This window comes from Monopterus albus, unplaced genomic scaffold (genome assembly GCF_001952655.1).
Source record: "Monopterus albus unplaced genomic scaffold, M_albus_1.0 scaffold101.1, whole genome shotgun sequence".
NCBI lineage: Eukaryota > Metazoa > Chordata > Actinopteri > Synbranchiformes > Synbranchidae > Monopterus > Monopterus albus.
In genome coordinates, this window is record NW_018127981.1 from 670,133 (window position 1) to 693,044 (window position 22,912).

The following is a 22,912-nucleotide window of genomic DNA, read 5'->3' on the forward strand; positions in this document are numbered from 1 at the left end:
TATATATATATAAACTTTTCCCACTTTCTTTTCAATGTTTAAACATTTATAAATGATGTTACTGACAGATCATTCACACTTTCATTGTATTTTTTATGGCTGAAAATTTGCTGCAGCGAGTTAAATCCAGGGACAGCATGGAATTATCCACCCTCTTTCTGACCATCCATCAAGACAGCCAAGTGATTGCTGGCCACTACTCATGCTTCACACTCTCATTCGAGGAAATCTGTGGCCCAGTCTCCTCACTGTTGTCATCCATTGATATTATTCTCTCCATTTCATTTGAACCAGACTCAGATCACATGCTGTTAAGAGGCAGATTTTGAAGGTTGCCTGAATTTCTGAGACCAACTTGTGAATATCTTCTTAAACATGTATTTCTCCTCTTTTCCTCAGTTCCCCAAATATAATCCTCCATCCCATGTGCATGTCACACTCCTGTGTTTTGAGAAGGATAATCTCCACAAGTACTCACACTGACAGATTAATCATGGCAGGAAATGTAGATTTCTTTTGAGTGGGCTTCCTGTCTCTCATGCCTCAGTCTGCTCCTCTTTGTCATGCACAGCCCTTTTCATAGCCCAGCTGTCTGCCCAGTTTTACCTCTTTGCTCTTATCTCATGTGACAGCCTGATTTCTGACAGCTTTATTGTTTGTTTCTGCTTTATTCCCTCTATTTCTCTTTTGCTATTATTGGACAAGGTTTAAAAGGAGATATGTTGTCCTTTGCTGCTACCTGACAAGTCCAGTAACACATGTGCCAAAGTGCACACACAAACACACACACACACAAATTTAGATGCTGTCTAAAGTTAAGCTGCCCGCTCAACCTTGCACATGAGGGAAGATGGCAGGTTTATGATCACTGTAGAACCCTGAAAGCTGGCTACAAATCTTCTCTTACTCAACATCAAATGGACTTCAGAATCCTCCAGCAGAAGGCTTACCATCTAAACCATCCAAAGCCCAACACAACTCCTTTTTTCCATTACCTATATCCTTCCGCCAATTATCCATAAGCTATTTTCTAGGCTGTCAAGAATGCTGGATGGTTTCCTGGTAAATTAAAGCTGAAAACTAACCAGAGTTCCCAGCAAAGGCCTTGGCCCATTAAACTAGAAAGGAGTGGATGGTGTAGAAAATTGCAGGCCTTTACTGAACCTGCTCCTGACTGTCAGTGTCAGCTGAACTATTATAACTTGAACCCATACAGAACAGTAATAGCCTATGAAAGTACCTGTAGGTGACTTCATCTATAGGGTAAAAAGAATACTACACACCTGTGTTGCAGACCTGAAATAAACAATTGAAAAATGAAATGCTGCACTTAAAATCTAAAGACCAGAGACTGAGATGTATATGTTAATTACTATTCGGTCTCCAACAAATTTAGATACCTGCAATAATTAGCCAATTTGTCTGCACATCGTTCACGTGTTCCATAGTTAATTTAGAGAAATTCACATTTACTGTAGTTAATGAATCTAAAATGTAATTACATCTACAATAATTGAATGCCCGGAACATGACTGCATGCTATGAGACAACTACATGAATTAATGTTGTGTGGAGCAGCCGCTGAGCACCAGTTAGCATTAATTTCAGACTGCTGAGATCACTGACACTTATCTGACCTCTCCAGATGAAGTGCAGCTTGCACACCCTCAGACTACAAAAAGCATTTGCAATTTTGCTATTTAAAAACGGAGAAGTCAACACCACAAAAACAAATGTAATGAATATTGCTAATCTGAAATAGATCATCAACCTTTTTTTTCTCAGCACGCAAACTGTTTTCGAGGCAGAGAGAGAAATGAGCTCTGTCTTGTACTGGATCTAGGCCGACTCTGATTAATTAGCCATGTTGTGCTGTTGTTTTGTGGCATTTGGAAACAGATGAGAGAGTTAGGGATGGTAGAAAAAAACTAAAGATGAAAATAAAGAGGTAATTAATCAGCTATGTTATGAAAGAGCAGCAAACATAACTAGCTGCTGTGGGGGCAGAGCAAACAATCGGTCAGTGCACTGACAGAAATACATGCACACTTCATCAGTAAGATGCATAACAGCTTGTTATCAAGGGATATGTCCACATTTTTCAAGTCTACCTCAAAACAATATTTACATGCTTTTTGTACAGTGAAAGAGTTATTGGTGGTTTTAATCATTCCTCCGGTCCACACTTCTTAAAGCATATTCATTGTAAGTGATGTCCACACTGGCTGCAAACAGGTCCCTTCTTAAAGCATATTCATTGTAAGTGACAGGGGAACAAACTCAGCAGTTCACATTTTGTGCAAAGCCATATGAGGCTTCACTAGTCAATTAGACAAATCACATGGGAATCCTTCAAAGTATTTTTAGCATGAGATTCCCTCTTGAGGTCCCCCAAACAATGTTTTCTTGCTGGAAGTAGAAATGTAGCTTAACTGACCACAAATTAATAAGAAACCCACTTCAGACAGCTGAAGCCCCATAGTTCCAGCTGAACTTAATTCAAGTCATTACTGTGCAGAGCGTTTGGTATCCCATTACTCATAATGACACTGCTTTCAGAAGGTTTGTCTTTGCTGATCTGTGTGGATAGCAGGAACAGTTCCAAAGACCAACAGAAAGCTGAAGTGAAACCAGAACTTCCAGAAGCAAGAATTCAGACTCCCATCATTGTACTGTGTGGCTCAATTTATATGTTTAGATAAGGTAGAGAAGGCCTTTGACTATCATGATAAACTGGTTTCATTGTATTTCATTACTATGCTATTATCTCTAGATACCCATGAGTGATTTCCAAGACTGGCTAAAGCACCATACTGACCAAAACCAGAGTGAAATATTCGACTGTCACGTTAAAGAACAAATTCTGTTTTGAGATGAAGCTGTGAGGCTCCTCTGTGTGTCTGAGAACATGTGAGGCCTGGGACCGTAAACAGATGTACGCTCATACAGCTGCCATGAGTGCTGAGTCAGCGCAGGCTCCGCTTAGGAACCGTTACATTTCTGTGAATGGAGTTTCCACCATCAGGGCGAAGCTGCTGCTGCTCAGCTTGAAGCGAGCTTCAAGCTGATTTAGGTCAGCTTCTTCAAAAGCTGTTGCTTGAACAATAACGTGAGCAGACAAGGTGTGTATGTTATGATTCATACCATGCTCCGGTTGTTTCAGAACACTGTACCATATACAGCAGGTATTGCTGTGAGTTTGTAGTATCTTTAGATTTTAAAATTGAACCATGACTTTTCACACAAGGCTTCACTTTTCCTTCTTTTTTGTAGGTTTTAGGAAGATAATAATAATAAGGATAATCACCTTTATTGGCCAAGTATGTTACACACAAGGAATTTGTTTCCGGTACAGAACCCAGGCAGCCATCTGTGGTGCCAACTCAACCGATGGCTCTAACCATCTGGACTGCAGGCACCGAGAGTCGAACCTTCAACCTTCCGGTTGGGAGACGACTGCTCTACTCAAAGTTAACAACAAAACTACAACATGTCATCGGTGACACTTTAATTTTTATACACAGAATCTTAATTTTAAAAAAGCAATGAATGTGTTTTCTTTGTAAACTCTACAGTGACACAAAGCTGTTGGTGACAAAACACTACTTCACTGTTGTGACACTGTGAAGCTTACAAAAATAAGAGTCTTGTATTTTAAAACAATATTTTTTAGTGGATCAGGAGCAGCAGTGGAACATATTAAAGTATATTTACTAATGTACTGAAGCACTGCTGCTCCTCATCCAGTAGTACAGTTCTGAGCTACTTGTACTTTATTTGAGGGCTATTTATTTGTATATCTAAATGAGCAGTGACTTTTTTATTATTCTTTTTAGTTATTTTTATTTTACAGTATTATTGTGGAACCTTACTTAAATGAGTAAATTAATATTGCCCATGCAGTTTTATCTCTTATATAAGCACTTTGAGTCTTATTACTGAAAGTGTTGTATAAAAACTTGCCTTGCTTTGAGTGTTTCCACTTTATAGTACTTTATACTTCTACTACTTTGCAAATCAAGCTTTTTCTTACAAAAGTTATGATCATTTCTACCTTGATTCAAAATATCACTTCCATTCATCATTTTCATGTCAAGGTCATAATTACAAACAAACTACTTATATTTGAATAAGTACGTGGGTGAGTATTGATCTTAGCTGCCACGCAGTTAGTTAAACAAAGGCTTGTCATTGCTGTTGTTGCAGTTCACGTTGGCTGCCAACAGAGGACGGTAGAAGTCATGGATCCTTTAATCCCACTCTAATATTCAAATGAGGGCGGTTACCTGTTAGTCTTGACTATGGGAGTTGGCAGCACACAGGTGAGTCTCCATCCATAGTCAGCGAGAGACTGCAGCAGTGGAACATAATCAGCCTTCACCTGCAAACCCTGTGGGGAAAACACAATGTCCATTACAACCTGCAATCAACCCAAACAGTCAACACTTAAACCATGAACCACTGATAGCCACTGTACTGGAGTCAAATTCTTCATCTGTTCAACACACCTGGCCAGTAAAGCAGATTCTGATTCTGATTCAGTTTGTGCTTTTAACCCACCAGATGATGAGCCAAACCATTGTCTCAGCTGATGGATTTAAATGAAAGATAATCAAGAATGGGCAAAGCATTTTATGCTTATTTTGGCTTAGAAAAAAAGAGTAATTAAAACTAAAATACACAGAGGTGCCAGTGTATTTTCAGAACATGCACGTGTTCACAGACACACCCTGGAGACGACATCTTGGTTAGTCAAGTCACGCACCAGATGAAAGTGGAAAACCGCAACGCGTGCCAGTCACTTCTAACAACGTGTGCATTCGAACGCACGTACTCTCACATTCACACAGACCTGCTAGTTATTAGTAGTATGTATCTGTATTCTTGTAATAGTGCAGAAAGTTGGAGTCCAAGCAAAATAAAAATCAAGTAAAAAACCAGAGTAAAATAAAAGAATTCACACCGTTACCCTTTTTACATAAATTCCAGACCGTTACTCTCAGTGGTGCAGTATGATTACTGATATGAGTCAAGAAGGCAGTGAAGATGAACAAAGTACACCACAGAACCTCAGTCTATTCATAGTGTACTGATCAACTGTTCAAGAACAGAGACCTGAGAATACATCACACCTACACATGCTACACTGGCCTTCACTTTACTGACGTGTGAAAACCTGCTCTAATTAAAGCTGCACCAACCGGATGTACTGCTCAACCGCAGTCACCAGCTTCTATCACAGAGTGGCTGCATAACATGACTGTCCCTTTGGCCATTAAGGAACCACAAAAGTCTCATCACAAATCAAGGGTGAAATTTAAACCAAAGCACGGCCATCACCTCTAGTTTCCTCCCTTTTCTTTGTTTAACGTATTACAAACCAGCCAGATTAACAGACACGAGCGTGTTGTGTGCAGGGGATTTAGGGTGCTCTGTGTCTCACTTTTGTTTTGGAGCTGCCAACATGCATAGTTGTTCATTTCAGCTCCACCAATGACAGTAGTACAAGTAAATAAAAGCTTTTATTGTAGTTGGAATAATTATTGAAAATATATTTACTAAGTGACAGTAACACCTAGAGACCCATAGTATAATTATTATACATCTTGTACGCGTCCTTTGAGCTGAATCCCAAGACCCCCTCTCTCCTCCAGGTTTGGACTTGATACCCTGTGTGGTGGAGTCTGGGACTCCTGACTGAAAGTCCTCCGTCCTGTCTCCACTAAGGAGATGCTTTGAGCAGAGAGGCCAGGAACTGCTGGAGGGGAGATGAGTGACAGGACTTCTGAGAGAACAAGGGACCGAGGTCACCAAATAAGGTAAGACAAATTCTATTTGCTCTGAAGAACATCCAGGGCCTTCGTGGTCTGGGACCACATTAGAGTCAGGGACTCTAGGAAAAAGAAGATGCATAGGGTCATGGTCTGTGCAGGGACCACCTAACTTCTTAAACAGTACATAGTCTATGTGAAAAGACCACAGTAATAATGACTCTGGAAATCAGGGTGCTAGTTTATAATAATGTCTTGTTTTTCTTTCTTTAACCAGTCGTCCAAGTTGTATAATGACTTAAAACAAATCTGGTGTCCACTGCACAGAAGTAACCATTTTTTTAAAGAAGGTTTTTTTGTATTAGTTGTATTTTTATAGTATTAAGACTTTAGTAAATGACACCTTAAAGGGGGAGTTCACATGCTTGTGTGAAACACTGACACCATATGGAGGAAGGAAGTAAATTATTGTGAGGATAAACTACTCCCACTACTATTATGTAATGTACTAGGTGAGGCATGTTTATTTATATAGCACATTTTCATATGTAAATCAAAGTGCTTAACACAATGTGCATAGATGGATAAAACATTAAAATGCATATATAGATAAAACATTAGACATACTGTTACCCCTGTAACAGCAACTATAACAACAACAACTACCTTTACTGAATTTAAGTACAGCTGCCACTATATTATTGCAACTAATACTCCAGCTGTTAGGTTAATGCCTTGACTCCCTAAGTAATTCAAATTCTGCATCTAGATAGTAGCATCATGACCATAACTAATACAACAAATGCTAACACAACTACTATCATAGGTAAAGTTACTGGGCAAACAGTAACCCCACAATATTAAATAATAGCAATAAAAATAATAAAATTTAATTACTATTATTGGAACTACAGCATTACATCAAGTAGTGCAAGTACTGTAGTAAAACTGCATCTTTTGATATTCTTTGAGCTGTCACTGATTACTTTGCTATTACTACTAACTCTATTTCTAATTCTGCAGCTGGATCTAGTGAGAGACGTACAAAGTGGGAGAGAAAACCTGCTCACTGGTAAGTCCCAGCACTTAAAGCCACTCCACCACACAACGCCTCATTATTCCTCCACAGATTCTTCTGACGAAAGCTGACAAGAAATATACAAACAGACCAAAAATGGTGGCATATCAAAGTGTAGTTTGCAAGGAGATAATCATTATAATAGTACACATTGCTCCAGACATTATTTACACAAGCTTTACTTTCTCAGTTCCTACAGGGAGCAGCACATCTACATTTTTCAGGAGTTTGCATTGGAACCACTCCCAGAAACCGACTCTGTTTCAAAGCCTGCCCAGAAAGTAAATTGCAAAATCATTTTTCTGTAATGGCTTGCTGTTCTTTGGAGTAGGTGAAAGTTAATCACAGTCCCTGGGGTACAGCTCCCCGTTCTCCCTGACTTATTATGCAGGGCGACCTTGCTGCATCAGCACTCCATCACTGACCTGTGAGCCCAACAATCAAAGCAATCACGTTGCCATTTTTGTCTCCAGTGTTGTCTTAGTGACTATAAAGAAGAACCACATGGCAACAGGACAGAGGAACTGTGGTATAACCACTTTGATCAAAGCTACTTTAAATTATATTCAGGTTTTACATCCAGGTCAGCTCTGCACACAGTTAAACACATTTGTACCTTGGTCCAACCACCTTGATAAAGAGCATCTCAACAGGAAGGAAGGAATCTGTTAGTCACTGTCACTGTTTCTCAGGCACAGTGGTTAGCACTGTTACCTCACAGCAAGAAGGTTCCGGGATTGAGCCCCACTTGAGCCAAGGCCTTTTTGTGAGGAGTCTGCATGTTCTCCCTGTGCCTGCATGTGTTCTCTCCAGGTACTCCGTCTTCCTCCCACAGTCCAAAGACATGAGGCTTAGGTTAACTGGAGACTTTAAATTGCCCCTAGGAGTGAGTGTGTGTGTGTGGTTGTCTGTCTCTAAGTGTCAGCCCTGTGATAGACTGGCGACCTGTCCAGGGTGGACCCTGCCTCTTGTCCAATGTCAGCTGGGACTGGCTGCAACACTGTGACCCTATTCAGGAATAAGCATATATATAATGGATGGATGTTTCCCGGGCTGATGATGTTAACTAAAGCAACAGTTGCCTAGGAAATAATCTACAATTAAATTCTTTCTTAAAAGGCATGGAGGTACATTATTTCAAACTGTGGACTGCGGCAAAGGAGGGTGAAGCTGCAGGTCAGTTTAAAGTTCAGAGTGCACTTTGAGCATGAGCTCAACACAAACACGGGTCTGTTGTTTTTCTTTGCACCCCCTCCACTGACTCTGTGAGGTAGACATAACAAACCATAATTCTGTTTTTCACCAACTCTGAATGCAGCGATATTTTTGCAGACTACTGAGGTCAAGAGGTTTGCAGACATAGGCTAGTAATGATGAGCAAATACCTTTAACAGAGGACATTCAGAAACTGTCTCTTATTGGCTCACTTGACCCAGAGTGTTGTCACAGCAACAGAAAAAAATCAGCATCCACTGAGGTTTAAACACAGCCAAAACCTTGTCTAAATGTGACTAGCTCTGTCAAAAGCATTTTAAAAATTCACATTTTTGCCACTTTTTAACACATTCTCCTCACTGTGGCATCAGCTCTGTTTTGTGTTTGGATGGTATCAGCTTATTGATTAGCATGGATGTTCCAAAACCTCCCACCAGCTTGACAAAACAATTTCACCACAGTCCCTTTAGTAACTATCATGGACCTTCACACGTCTCATTAGCAGATGGTTTTGTCCAGTTGCTGTACAACTGAAGATGTTCAAGTGTAGATTTTTCTCAGCACTTTAAGGACTTTTTTGTCCATGTTAGCCTACAAATTGAGATTGAAATTTGATCTAAGACACAGCAGTTGACAAAACAATCTCACCTCAAAGTCCATTTAATAGCTGTCCACTGTTTTATTAGTATTATTCATGCTTACATTGCTTTATTCATTATAGATGGCTGGAGCCTTTCTGATGAACTGCCATAACTTTGATCCTCTCACCCTTCATCTTCTGCCATCATCAGGTCAGTATTGTAAGTTGTCTAATACTTTGGTTTTCTTTTCCTCCCACACACACACCTATAAACCATCAACCAACAAAGCTTAATAGAAGGCATGCCAAGTACATCTAAAGCTCAAACCTTTATGAGGTATTAACCTACTTTTGAATCAAGACTAAACTATGTAGCCTGATAACATGTGATGAGGTATTTAAACAAGGGATCACTGTTACTGTTCATCATATGTTAGCCAAAGCTTTTATCAAGCACCTTTGCGAGGGAAATAAAATGGTGAGCATCTGATGATTGAAACTGATGATTCAAATAGGGGGTTTCAGAAACCGATCTTCAGACAAGTCATCAAGTTTATTTTATTCAAATAAAACAAGTCCTTCTCTGTGTCTCTGTTTACTGCTGTTTTAAACTAGCCTGCTGGCTGGTTTGCTAAAAACATTTGTTTTTCTAGGTTACCTGAGCTGGCTCCGCTAACCGCAACCTACTTTGGAGAAGAGAGGAGACAGATACCAACAAAACAGTTTTTGTGTCAGGTTAGCCTTAATTTAGACTCAACTCTACCTGATCCCACTGTTCACCACTGTGCACACCATAATCTGCAAATACAACTGATATCCCTTTAGCCTGGACCTATATAAAGTAATTGTCTGAGGACTTCCACTATGTGACTGTTTAGGCAGTGGTGGAAGAGATACTCAGATTGTTTATATACGTACAAGTAATACAGTAATCTAAAAATACTCAGGAATCTGTATAAAGCTTGTGGGGTTATTATAAAAATGTACTCTAAATACTATATCTAAAGAAAAGTAACATTGTATTTTTAGATATTACATTATTAGATCATTCCTAATGCATAGCAGCATTTTACTATTGTAGCTAGTTCAGGTGGGGCTATTTTAACTACTACAGTCAAGTTAGCTGTCCAACATAGGGGTTGGGCCTCATGAAGGACTCCCAGACTGATCTTTTTAATTTTTTTAAGGAAAGAAGAAAAAACAATGTTTAGCTGCAAAACTGTATGTATTTGGGCAGAATATTCCAGGCTTTTTTGTGAAAGATTGATAATTGTACTTCTTTGGTCTCAACGTTTTTCAGTGGAACCATTCTGGGAGTCTAAAAGGGAAATAACACTTTGGCTGACAACTCATAGATGTCTGACACATGATAAAAGGCCCGGCTGCATGCTTTTTCTAAAATAAAAGATCAGCCAAAAAGATAGGGAATTACAGGGGTTACCTTTTAACAAGCCACTATTTATCTTTTATTTTTTATATCTTTATTCTGGTAAGTACATGTTCCTTGTATCTTACTATGCCTTATAAACAACTGCATCCTATAAACAACAACAGCCTCTGGTTCTGTCCTGCAGCTATCAGCATCAGTGTCACGTTGTCTGACAGAGTGGGCACCATCTCTCACTTGCAGGGAGGGTGAAAATTGCTCTCCTTCTATCTAGGTCACCTCTCGTCTCACCTCAGTCAGAGAGGATAGAGATATACATGTTAACGATCAGCTCTCTACACAACACGCACACATCCGGGCATGGCAACACAGACAAAGAGCAAATCACACATCACATACCACAAACTGTAGGTACTGCACAAGGTTGGACATTAAAAGAAAAACTACAAATCCTCATCCGGTGTTCTGGGTACTTTAGAAGCACTTCTAGTGTACCCAGAGGAAGACACTTTGTACCAGGTGGCTTTTGTGTGAAACTGATTCCAAGAAGATTGCAGCAACTGAACACAAACAGCCCAAGAAGCCTTTGTGTGTGTATGTGAGATTCTGAGGTATCTTTTCAATGTCTTAAAACAATTTCCTCAAAGATTCCTCCCAGCCATACTGATGCTGTGATGTGGGGCTCTAATCCCATTTTAGACATAATTTAGTTTCTGAAGACTGTGAAGTGCTGCTCTTCAAAGCCGGAGATGCTAGTGAGTTCTGGAAATGAGTGACAACAATGTCATCACTGTTAAGCTCTTTTCACTTGCTTCAACTTTCCACTGCCGTTCTTCAAGTTTGAACTCAGCTGATATTAACTCTTAGGCTGTCTTTCTGCCGAAGTCAACACTTTCTCTAAACCCTCCCTGCAGTTTTTGTTGAGATCAAGGAGTGACTGTGCCTGGAACATTATCAGACTGCAGTGTCTGATGTGGCTGAGAGAACAGTTTACTTACAACAGGAGTATCAGAAACCATGCACAGACAGTATATACTCAAACCATGGTAAATCTTAATATAAAACATTACGACTGCTTAAGATTCCTCTTCCTTAAGTTCCTGTACTATTCATCTAAAGTCAGAGAAAAAGAAAACTGTTTTGTGAACGCTAGACTCCACTAAACACCTTATTTTTTATGTTGTGGCAGCACAAACAATATAAACAAAGCTTTTGTTGTGGTACCCAGGGAGCTACAATCTGTTTGTCTTGGAATGGTAACCAGTGTATGGAAGTAACTCATTGGTGGCATTCCCTTTTAATTTCCAAATCCAAGCTACAGCCTCTATAATGTCCCTTCACTTTTAAGCTCTTTGAAGCTTATATGATGCTCACATTGTGTAACATTCCAAACCTGAGATGGGATGTTTTCTTAAGGCTGCACAGATCAAATGGAAATATGCTACATGACCGTTCACAGTCTAATAAACATTTCTCCCTTTAGCTAGATGTCAGAGCTATTCATAAAATCCTTTTATGATCTTGAGATTTTAAAATATAACTTTGAGTTGTTTGGACAATATGAACTGAAAGCATCATAATGGACCCACCACTGGGTCTGACAGAGCTGAAGTGGATAATGGTGCTACAGAGAACATTTGAAGGATGTATTAAAGAGAAGCTGAAAAACGTCTGAGAAACATCAGACTCATCGAAGACGTCAGGTGATGACAGACCAGCTTTTTGGATGTTTTGTGACTGTGCATTTACACCTTCCTGCTAATGCACTTCATCCCTCTTGATGAGTATAAAGACCAACCCTAGCTGAGGTCCCAAGGAGAACATGTTTTGTTTGGCTATTGCTACTGTGAAAATCAGTGATAGGAAAGAGGCCTTTCAGTACATTAGTTCCAAAGCATCTCCTGTGTTGATTTTTCTCAGAGGACAGAGGATGAGACATTGATCCTAATTGGAGCTTCATAGCAGAGACCCTTGATGAGCTTTTCTTTTAGAGCTCTTCACCACTAACCATGTGGTTCCTAGTCAGGTCATTTTACTCGGGAGGAAACAACGATGCCATGACAACGATGTCAAACGGGGAAACAATTACATTTAGCTTTAATCTCGGGCCAGGAAAATAAAGAAAAGATATATATATATATACACACAAGAGTCAGATCTGAAACCATGGAAACTGTATGGAAAATTGTGGAAATATTTCATATATGTTTATTTCATGTATTAATTTTTAGCATCATTATATTTTCCCTGCTGTTGCACATCTATTTGAAGTTTCCATGTCTTCAGTGACAAGTCACATCCTTCATGAGTTGTTTGCAAAGTCTGTTTCCACTGCACCTGTTGTTTTGCTACTAATATTGTAATCAAAACCTTTACACCTCATCCAAGCTAAAACATTTTTGTCCTATGTTTCCACCCAGTTTTTCTTTTTGAGAATTGAAAGTGGGTTTAAAAACAGATGGATTGAAGTCCACTTACTATTGATCACATGATCCTGATCTTTCATATTTCACCAGTGACCTGACTCCTACTTTACAAGAAGTAGGTCGATTTAAGAAATGCCTTATGCTCTTCCAGTAACAAAAATATTGAAATGTTGTAAAGGAAAAAGATGGTTTTCAGCTGAGCTTTGGTATGTTAAACCTTTCTAACAATCTATACTTTAGAATATCAATATTATAAACAATATTATCGATCTGTATTCAGTAGTAATCTCATGTACCAACATAACTCCTGCATCACTGCAGCTCATCACCGCTACGCTGCTTTGTGAACACCTGTAGATCTGATGCCAGTAGAAGATTGGCACTTTTCACATGCAAATTCTCTGATTAGTTGTAAGCAATTTATAAATGAAACGATTCAAACCTTCTTTTTTCCCTTCAGTAATGAACAGACACCGTCCCTGAGATGATACACTCCTACTTGATGACAGTGTAAATGATTGCATGCCCTCAGTGAATCTGCTTGTTTTCCTGCTCTTCTTCTCTGAGCGTCATGCATCCAACCACCTGTCAGACTTTGGATAAATAAAACTGTAAAGCATGAGGGGGGAAAAGAAAAGAAGATGGAGTATACCAGGGAAAGAAGACCTGCAATCAATAATCAGCTTTATTTTTCATTGTAATTATTCCAGTGCTGAAACAATAATGAGCTGTGAGGATACTTTGCATACCAATATTAGGCAGTTATCACAGTGAATGGGGATGGTGTGAGGCCCTGATCGCCCTTTGTAAAGCAATGTGTTGTCAGTTTGATTTGGCATGGTGCAAATTACTTGAGTGAAACACTTTTTGATAAAGTCCCAGTGGAAGAGTTGGCTGGATCTCCTGGAACACTGGGTCACTGTTTGTTGACTTTTCTGAGGAAGCCTTGAAATCTATTAAGCTGTAACAGTATTACTGTTCCTCTCCGACGAGGGCAGGAGCTACTGCTGCCACCAGACGACTGCAGGAATCTTTTTATTGGCACATGAGGCCATCAGCGCTGGACTCAACAATCAGAGAGTCACATTTGGGGGACAAAAGTCTCCTTTCACACTTGGACAGCCACAGGCCACAAAAGTCTAAATTCAATTACTGAGATAACATCAGCAAACACATAAAGGCACACAAAACTAAACTCATAGTGGACACAACCACATGTACATACAGCTGCATGCACAAACCTATACACACACACACACATACACACACATACACACACACACACACACACACACACACACACACACACACACACACGGATGAAAGGCAGTGAAAAGGCTACAAACCCTTAAACTCAAGACAGAAATCAATTTCCAGCTTGGAACTTGTGTGGAGGAGAGACGCTAATCGGAGGGCAGATAAGAGCTTGTTTGCTCTTGATAAGACTAGCGACCCCAACACATGTCCCAGAAACTGAGATTTGCGAGATTTGCCTTTGGGGTTGTTGGGAGAAAACTTGTCTGAAGATTGAGGGGGGTGCAAGGGCACAATATCTGAGTGACAACAGATCAGATCTTCTGTACAAGACGATCAAACTCTTAAAGTGGATTTGAGCTCTAAATAGGGCAGAGCGATGTAGATTCAGTTGTTTTAGATTATTGTTGAAAACTACAATACTTCTAAGAAAATGTTCTAATGTCAATGAGTGTCCAATGAGCAGAAAAGCCAGCATTAGGGTTATTCTTATAAGACTCAGATCAACATCAGCCTGCAGAACAGCTTCTTTGATTCTTAGCATTAAAATTCTCCTGGGCGGGATCATTTTTGTTGCCATAACCCTTCCACCAGTGACACAGAGCACAAAAGCCAGTGATGCTGACTCTGACAAAGAAAATTCTCTCCACTCACATCAATGATGGTCCACTGCTCCACTACGATGGCATCGTATGTTGGGATCGCCACATTGGGCTCACCCTCGCTTGCTTCCTGGAAGATGAAGACGCTTTCCACCGACTTGGGCAGCAAATCTGTGGAGCAGAAGAAAAAAGAAAATCCATCCGTGAAAACAGCTTTAACTGGATGGAGTGTGTGCCTTTTCTCTCCTGCTCCTTAGGCCCCCCAGGCCAGGAGGAAATGGGACGATATCACTCAGCCACATTCACACACAACCCTTTATTACATAGCCAGTGGTGTGGGCCATTTGTTTGAGCAATATGCAGTTATACATTATTCAGGGAGACCGTGTAAAAGAAAGGAGTAGGTATTCCCCTTCTGGGATTTTAAAAAAAGAAGAGGAGTCATTATGCACTACATCAGTGGTTTTCAGGACCTAGAGTCCTGCTGGTTTTCTTGCTCAACAGCTAAACAGAGGCTAATTACAACTGGGAAGCAAGGGGAATGCAATAGCTGATAGGATTTAACACCAGCAGTACACTGTCCTGATGATCGGGACTGAGGACCACTGCTTTAAAAAGGATTTGGTGATGGCAAAATGTAGCTGCTGATTTAATGAAGTCAGTCCGTAAGGCAATAGCGCATAAATCCTTTTGCTAAGTCTGCATAATTCACCTTAAAAAGGTTTGAATTAAGTGGGCCACAAAATGACATTGACTTTGATGCTTTCCGCCACTAGTGAGATTGAATGCTGCTGACCAAATAGATTTTGTAAGTCTCTCTTCTGTTGGAGGCTAACAATTGTAGGATTGGCATCTCAGGCAGAAACACCACTTTGGTCCCCGCAAGCTGGGGCCCCTCTCCACCCAATGTCTCTTGTTATTCATTTGATGCACTTGCACACCACATGCAGGTACACACACAGACACAAAACATGCCCCACGGTCCAGTCTTCCTGCCTGGTTTGAGTGCTTTCTCATTACTCCCACACCATTTACACACTAATATATTTTGCCGGGGCCCAGGCACCAATATGAGACACTCCACATTTTATTAGTGGGCCCTAATGATAGGGGGATGAGAGGTGGCTGGAGAGCTCAAGTATAGAGAGAGGGAGATGAAGATCGAAAGAGAAGGAGGGAGTGAACAAGACAGAGAGAACGACAGAGTGGAGGAATGACAGGTTCTTTTATCTCTCCCTCCCTGGAAACCCATTTAGGACCCATGCACGCTCAGCTGAAGACATCTCCTAGACATCTTCTGGCTCTCTCAAATACAGACATTGTTTGTGTTCATCCCATTTTGCCCCTTTTCCTTTTTCTCCCTCCACTCTATCCATCACCCCCTTTTTCCCCCAGTCCAATGCTCCTCCACCTCATTTGTCAGCCCACCCCGACTGCTGTATAATCAGAAAGATTCCTTTTCTGATAATGTAAGGCCCACCACTAGCTCCCTGCCAGCACAGCAGAGATCACTCAGGTGAGATCAGCACAAGGTTTGCATCTCATTGCTCCACTGGGAGCAGCCCATCTCTGGTGATAGTTCAGACAGACACTCAACAGAGGAGTGCAAAACATGGAGAATGACGGAAGTGGAAGACAAGGAGTCGGTTGCTGGGGGTGTTGAGTCTGTCAGGGGAATGCACCGGTTGTGTGCACGAATAAACATTATCTTGCGCCTGTTGACTGAGAGCTGAGCTGAGCCACCAGCAGGCCAACTGAGAATAAGGTGTTTACACTTGCAAAAACCAGATGTGCATCAGTAAAATTGTTCTCCATCCCTAGTGACTCACACACTCAAGGTCACAGGATGAGGCATGCAAATATAGTTGCACTAAAAATACGGAGTTACAGCATCAAGGCCGAAAGACAGAAGCAAATGGAAGGGGAGAGTCCTATAGCTGGAGTGGCAGGGTGACACAGCAGCCGAAATCAGCCTTAACATGACTGGGGATCAACAACAGACACCTAATGGATGGATGTGTGGGTTACTGAGTAAGAGAGAGGGCTTTGCTGGTTGTATCATGTCAGTTTAGAAGCTGTTTGTTCCTAATATTCCTGAACATGGTCACAAACCTGCTGTTCTACAATGATTTGTAGCTCACAGCCTTTTGAATGAGTCAGCAGAGAGAAAATTGTTCTCATGAAGCTGTTTGCAGCTGTGGATCACCTAATGCTGCAAAGTCAGTCTGGCTTCAAAGATTTCACAGGTTTACATCACCTCCAAATAGTGACTATTAGTAGAAAATAAGACCAGTACTGTTTACAGTACATCATCTTAACTGATAGATTAAAGGGGCATAAACAGCCGTAGGTTTCCATAAATTCTTTATGAAGTTTAGAAGACTCTTGAACTTTGCTTCAGTTGTGCAGCATGACAGTAAACTTCAATCATTAATCTTTATCAGTTATTATTATGTATAGTGCCTTAAATAAAAATGAATTACCAATAATATGGTTTTGACAAACATTTATATGATGTTCACTAGAACAGATTGTGCAACTTCATTCATTTTCTACCACTTAGTCCCTGAACAAGGTCACAGCGGGGGGAGCCAATCCCGGCTGGCAATTGGGCGAAGGCGGGGGACACCCTGGACAGGTCACCAATCCATCGCAGGGCTAACACATAGACAAACACACACACACACACATACACTCCTATGGGCAATTTAGAGACACCAATCAACCTAAGCTGCATGTCTTTGGGAGGAAGCCAGAGTACCCGGAGAAAACCCACGCAAGCACGGGGAGAACATGCAAACTCCACACAGAAAGGTCCCGGGTGGGGCCCGAAACCGAAACCTTCTCGCTGTGAGGCAACGGTGCTAACCACTGCGTCACCGTGCTGCCCACCAGATTGTGTAACTTAAGGAAGTTTAAAGCATCTACTGACTTCAAAATAGAATGGAAATCACTAGCTTCCTGGTTGGAACAGTAGCACAAATATATCCAAAAAATCTAATATTGTTTGGCTGAAATGACTCCCTCGTTCACTCATTCACCTTCGTGTATAATAAACCCTCAATAGAGAGTCTCACATGGACATGTAGAATAGTTACATTGGTCCATGGCGTAGAAGTGCCACAATAACAGCTGTAAAATTGTGACATGGCAGCGTTTTTGTATTTCAGCCTAGTGTTCTTCTTTTTTATGGTAGTTGGAAAGCAATGAAATGGTGCATTACTGCCCACATTTGATCGTGAGTGTGGATCAGGAGGCTAACATTTAGTGTCCGCTGAAGATGTATGGTTTTGAAGTAGAACACTAGCAAGGTGGTGGCTGGGGTGCATGGATAGAACAAACACCTGGCCTTCATGCAGACAACCAGGGATTGAGTCTCGTGTGCGGGGTTGTAGTTTTCATATATTTCATGTTTTAACCAAACCCAGGGTCTTTCTCTAATCTTCACTGTGTAGTTGCTGTGCCTAAATGTAACCATGTATAAGGAATGTCTGCCACTGTCTTTCATTTTCACTGCCAGACTGATGTTGCAATGTCACAGTGTCCAAGGTGTTGTTATGAGACTAGTGCGTTTGTGTTGTGGACCAACGTAGCTACTATACATTTTGCTGTGAGACTGGGTTGATGTGAAGCCACAAAGAAATCTGCAGACTTGGTTGTCTCACAGGAAGCAGGTGAGAAGCAGATGTGAATCTTTTAATGCCCTCACACTTTTTTATACAGTAACTACTGTTGCGCATTAGTCTTTTATTTTGGCAAACTAGTGCTAAGCTATGGTGGTTTTTTTTGGCCCTGATGCCTGACTTGGCAAAAAAAAAAATCTTTTTGAGTTTATTAGGAAAGTAACATTTTTTGGAACATGTTAAGGTAGGTATGTTGCAGAAGTGGTTTCAGAGGTTTCCATGGACATTTCTTCTGTTTTTATTTTTGCTGTGACTCTGGTTCACGTTGGACACCACTGCTGTGAATCTAAACTCACTGTAGCTGCTGTCCTCTCCAAAAGTGCAATCTACAAGAAGAAAGAACGCTAAAATAGATATTTATTAATACTACAATACTGTGCGCTATCACGTTAAAGTTTACAGTATCATTTAATCCAACTGAATCTCTTAAAAGATTTACAAATTGTAGATTCTCGCGCTCACCAGTGCCTTGCTCTTACATATATCAATGTAAAGTGCAGCTGACCGCTGCCAAGCAGGAAAGTGTCCCTGCCCCAAGTTTTGTCTGCTGACATGATTTAAACATGTGCGGCAGGCGCTGCCCCGGAGTACTGGAGACAGGCTGCTGACAGCTTATCTATATTTCAAACAGGATGAGAGGGTTTACAGAGAGAGGGACAGATAGAGAAATAGATGAGGGTGTCTAAGGCGTGTGGATTGGATGTGTCTCTTCCCTGTGGAGCCAAATGTTTGACAGCTGGCAGGCTGGTACCTGTGGGTTACTGGGCAGAATGCAGATGGTAGTGAAGGAATAGAGGATGGACAGCGTGACCTGAGGGTGTTAGTAAATGCTGAGTCCATTTTCTTTGGTCTCATTTCAGAGGACACAAGAGTTAACTCTCCAAGTGAGCAAGCATGTAAGCACCTGCTTTATTAATATACATTTCCATAATATAAAATTTTAATTTGTATAAATTTTCTATAAACCTGCAGATTATATGTTCTTATATTGCACGTGTCCAGCAATGTGCAGAAGCCAGAGTGAACCACAGAGTGTTCACTGACACATTCAATGCACTGTGGAGTTAGTACTGCGTATCGATACTTTTTTGGCATCAATTGCATTACTTCAATATCACTGAATATCAAAAAATGCTTTTTTATTTTTACATTTATTGATGTTAGTGTTAACAGAACCTATGGTTGTAGTAAATAGGTTTACTGTTTATGTTATGAAAGAGCTTTGAATGCACAAAAATTCCAAGGAATTGAAAATACCAAAGCTGGGAAATTTGCTTCCTCACAGCTGTGAAAGGGATTTGTCTTCTATCCATCCTGGGAATTACAGTACACACAGTTATACATATTTAACATGATAAAATTTCAATATAAATATAATTATATGACTAGAGCTTGTGCGAGAGAAGCTACTGTATTTCCAGGGGGGGAGTGTCTTTTTTTAGTTAATGTGCTGCATATAGCAGCCTCTCATTCACCTGTTCACACACACAGGGCAGCGCGGTACCATCCAAGGTTCTGGTCTGACCATGGGGAGCAGGGCTGATTCAGTGTTCAACCACTGCAAGCAATTTGGAGATTAGTCTTGCTAAAAGACGCTTAGACATGTGGACAGCCTGTGATTAGTGTTATGACCCGCTCTACCTCCTGAGCCACAGCCACAATACTTCACTTGAGCCACACAACTGTGAACATGATCTGTCTGACTGTTGATAAGTTTGTGACTGTTAAGCTGAGCTAATGCAGTGATTGTAGCTGATTTGGCTTGTGTTCTCACTTTAACATGATACAAACCTGAGTGCATTGTATACTCATATATTTAAATATTCTGAACAGAACTTGCAATAAGTGAACATTACAGCAACTCAGAGGTGAAAAGGACACATTTTGTGCTCTCCAAACCCAAATCCAGAACTGCTGCCACACATGCATCAGGCTGATATGCTTACACACACATCACAGGGTCTTAATTCTGCCTCATGTCACCTTTTGTCTCAGAGAAATGCTTGCACATCATTTCCTTTTCCTGAAAGTCTTTACACAGTAAAAAAAAAAAAAAGTACCTTATTGGAATTTCATATCCCCTGTATCTAACTCTCTCTCCATCTTTTTATCCATCTATTGGCTTTGACCAAATTTAGAAAGCAGTGAGGGCTGACTGTTGTGCATGTGAATAGCTCAGTGTCTCACAATCATGCTACAAATCCTCACTGTGCCTCTGGAGATAGCTTAAGCTGTACAAGTAACAAAGGCAAACTCCACATCAACAACATTACTGTCAGTTTTTTAGAAAACAAACTCAGCTCCTCACCCTGCTCCCACCTGAGAGGTAGTATGAAACTATGTATGCGTCATCTGTATGCATGCATGTAAAAATGAGTATATTTGTGTGTTGTTATAGGAGTATATGGATTCTGTGTATGTAGGCCTGTGTGTGTGTGTGTGTGTGTGTGTGTGTGTTTATAGACAGTGTGTAAAATTCTTTAATGCGTCTTATAACCATAGGGCCTGCATGCAGTTTAGGATCTGTGAATTCAATATCACTATAATATCGGGCCCTGTGGCTCAGGCGAGGTCTCTGCTCACTGCACACACTTCTGCCACACCAGACACCACATGCACAGTGCATAATCCGAGCAATCCGTCATACGTATGCACACACAATTGCACACATACATGTGTATCCAAGCAATGCCTCTTGATGCTTTTTTTAATCCACTTTCACCATGGAAACCCATCTTTAGAAGGAGCATGGAGACATGGTGTGTTTTGTGTGTGTCTCTCTCTGATCCATGTTCAAAAGATGACTGTCAGAGACAATGGAAAGGTAGCACAGTATATAGGCCAGAGAAGTAGACTAACTGCACAAATGCATTCATTTTTCTTGCAGCAAATGCAATGGGAATTTTACCTCCAAACAAAATAGTTAAGGCTTCACAGTTTTACAAAAGGTTTTGAAAAACATATAAATCCTGTCAATCATACTAATTAATCTAATCAAGGTAAAGGAGGGGCAAACATCATGTAAATGTAAGCAGGGTGAAAGCATAAAGATCAACAAGAATAAATCGTATGGGTGCAGTAAACAGTGAAGTGCTTTATATTTGTTATATACTGATGCATCTCATTAAGAGCTTTCAAATTTATTATGAATTGTTGCTATTTGTAATACAAGCTTCAAATGCTGAGGGTTGCATGGGTAATTAAATTTCAATCAATTACTGAATTATGGTTTCTGCATAACAACAGTGTAATTATGAATAACTTTTCATGTATGGTTTACCTTTAGTGAGTACTGCTGACACAACAGCACAACACATAGGTCTTCATGGTAATGGGGACTGGATGATAGGCAATCTCTCGTATTCTCCCACATACAAACTGAGTTATAATACAGTATGTCTGAGATTAAATACCTTAACAACCGTTTAAAACATTCCAATCGGGCAGATTTGCATGACTTTAAGATTAGTTTTGAGCTAAATCAACATGTATGCTCACAATATTAATGCTAACATAGTGATATTTACCAGGCATAATGCTGACCATGTTCCATCTTAATGTACTGTATTAGCATGCTAATATTTGTATGGCTGCCCCCTAATAGTTGAATAGTCAAGTCATTAGTCGAGAGACCTGTCAGTCAACTGAGACTCTTCTAGTTGAGCCTTTGTTTTTATTTTATTATATTTTACTTTATGTCAGCAAGTGTGCATAACAACAGAAGGTAGCACCAACTGGTAGTTTGTCATCTTCTTCTCCTCATATTGGTGTTTCATGCAGCAATGTGCTCTATACTTCCCCCTGTGGTGATGGTGGGGTGGGGTGGGGGGGATTCCCACTTCAGTGGTTACACTGTCCAATGCATGGATGTACATTAAGGTCAGATCTGTTTAGCAAATTGTAGAATGTGGAAAAAAGGACAACAAAACCCACTAGAACAAGCCATATAGAGGTGAGATTTGTACTTTATTAGAAGTGTTTTCAAACATCTACTCTTTTTAATTGCTCATAAATATGCTCCTGCCTTTTACATTTAAATACCGATATTAATGTGGTGGAAATTGTCACTGAGATTCACACCAGTTGATTTTTTTTTTAAAACAGAATGAATAGTCACACTGAAGAGAGGACTGACATTTGACTGACAAAATCCTTAGTCGGGTTACAACCCTAAGTATTTGCTTATTAGCACTAATGACATAGGATGGCTGAGGCCTCTTAAAGGCAATATTAATAATAAATTTCATGTCTGTCCATCCAAAACATGCGGAGACATTTCACTTGAAACCATAAATGTTAACCTCATGTTGGTGCTAGACAAAAAGTCAGGGCGTCCCCAAACTCATTGGCAGTCACCATGTGTGGAACCATTTGTGTCTGTATCAGATTGGGTGGCGCTCCAGACAGTAGTTGTTGAGATATGTCTGTCTGGATCCAAGTGGTGGACTGACCAGCCAACAGGCAGACATTAAACTAATCAGTCAATCAAAAATGGTTTATAAGCACATTTAAAAGCAACAAGAGTTGACCAAAGAGCTGCACGACTAAAAGGCAGGTGAGCTCAACAACACTTAAGACTGCCTGACAAATAATTTTAAAACAACAAGGTAAGAGTAAAAATAAAGGCACAAGAAGGTCGGTCTTAGAAGACAACAGAATAACACTCCACACGTGTATCTGTCAGTATATGACACGCTGAAGCACACAGGTCGCTCTTTATCTCAAAACAGTTCTGTCACTGTCACTACCCTCTCCACCGCATGTCCGACAGCTCATGTTCTTTAATGTGTTGTTTTGCTGTCAAACATCCTTGATGTTTATGAGGCTGAGATGGTCTCCTGCGTCATGCTGAGTGTGTCATCATGAATTCAGAAACTCGTCTCTAAGAAGCAGCTAAATATGGAGACAGCAGGAGT

General features: G+C 40.5%; 1 protein-coding gene across 3 annotated transcripts in view; it reads right to left on the reverse strand.

Moving 5' to 3' along the window:
* rftn1b (raftlin, lipid raft linker 1b) overlaps positions 1 to 22,912 on the reverse strand; it is a 95,825-nt gene that overhangs the window by 4,259 nt on the left and 68,654 nt on the right. For all 3 annotated transcript variants that reach the window (XM_020609741.1, XM_020609740.1, XM_020609743.1), the window contains exons 7-8: positions 14,366 to 14,484; positions 4,287 to 4,390 (exon numbers count right to left, since the gene is read on the reverse strand). In XM_020609741.1, coding sequence (XP_020465397.1) covers positions 4,287 to 4,390; positions 14,366 to 14,484 — 223 coding nt within the window. The remainder of the gene's footprint in view (positions 1 to 4,286; positions 4,391 to 14,365; positions 14,485 to 22,912) is intronic.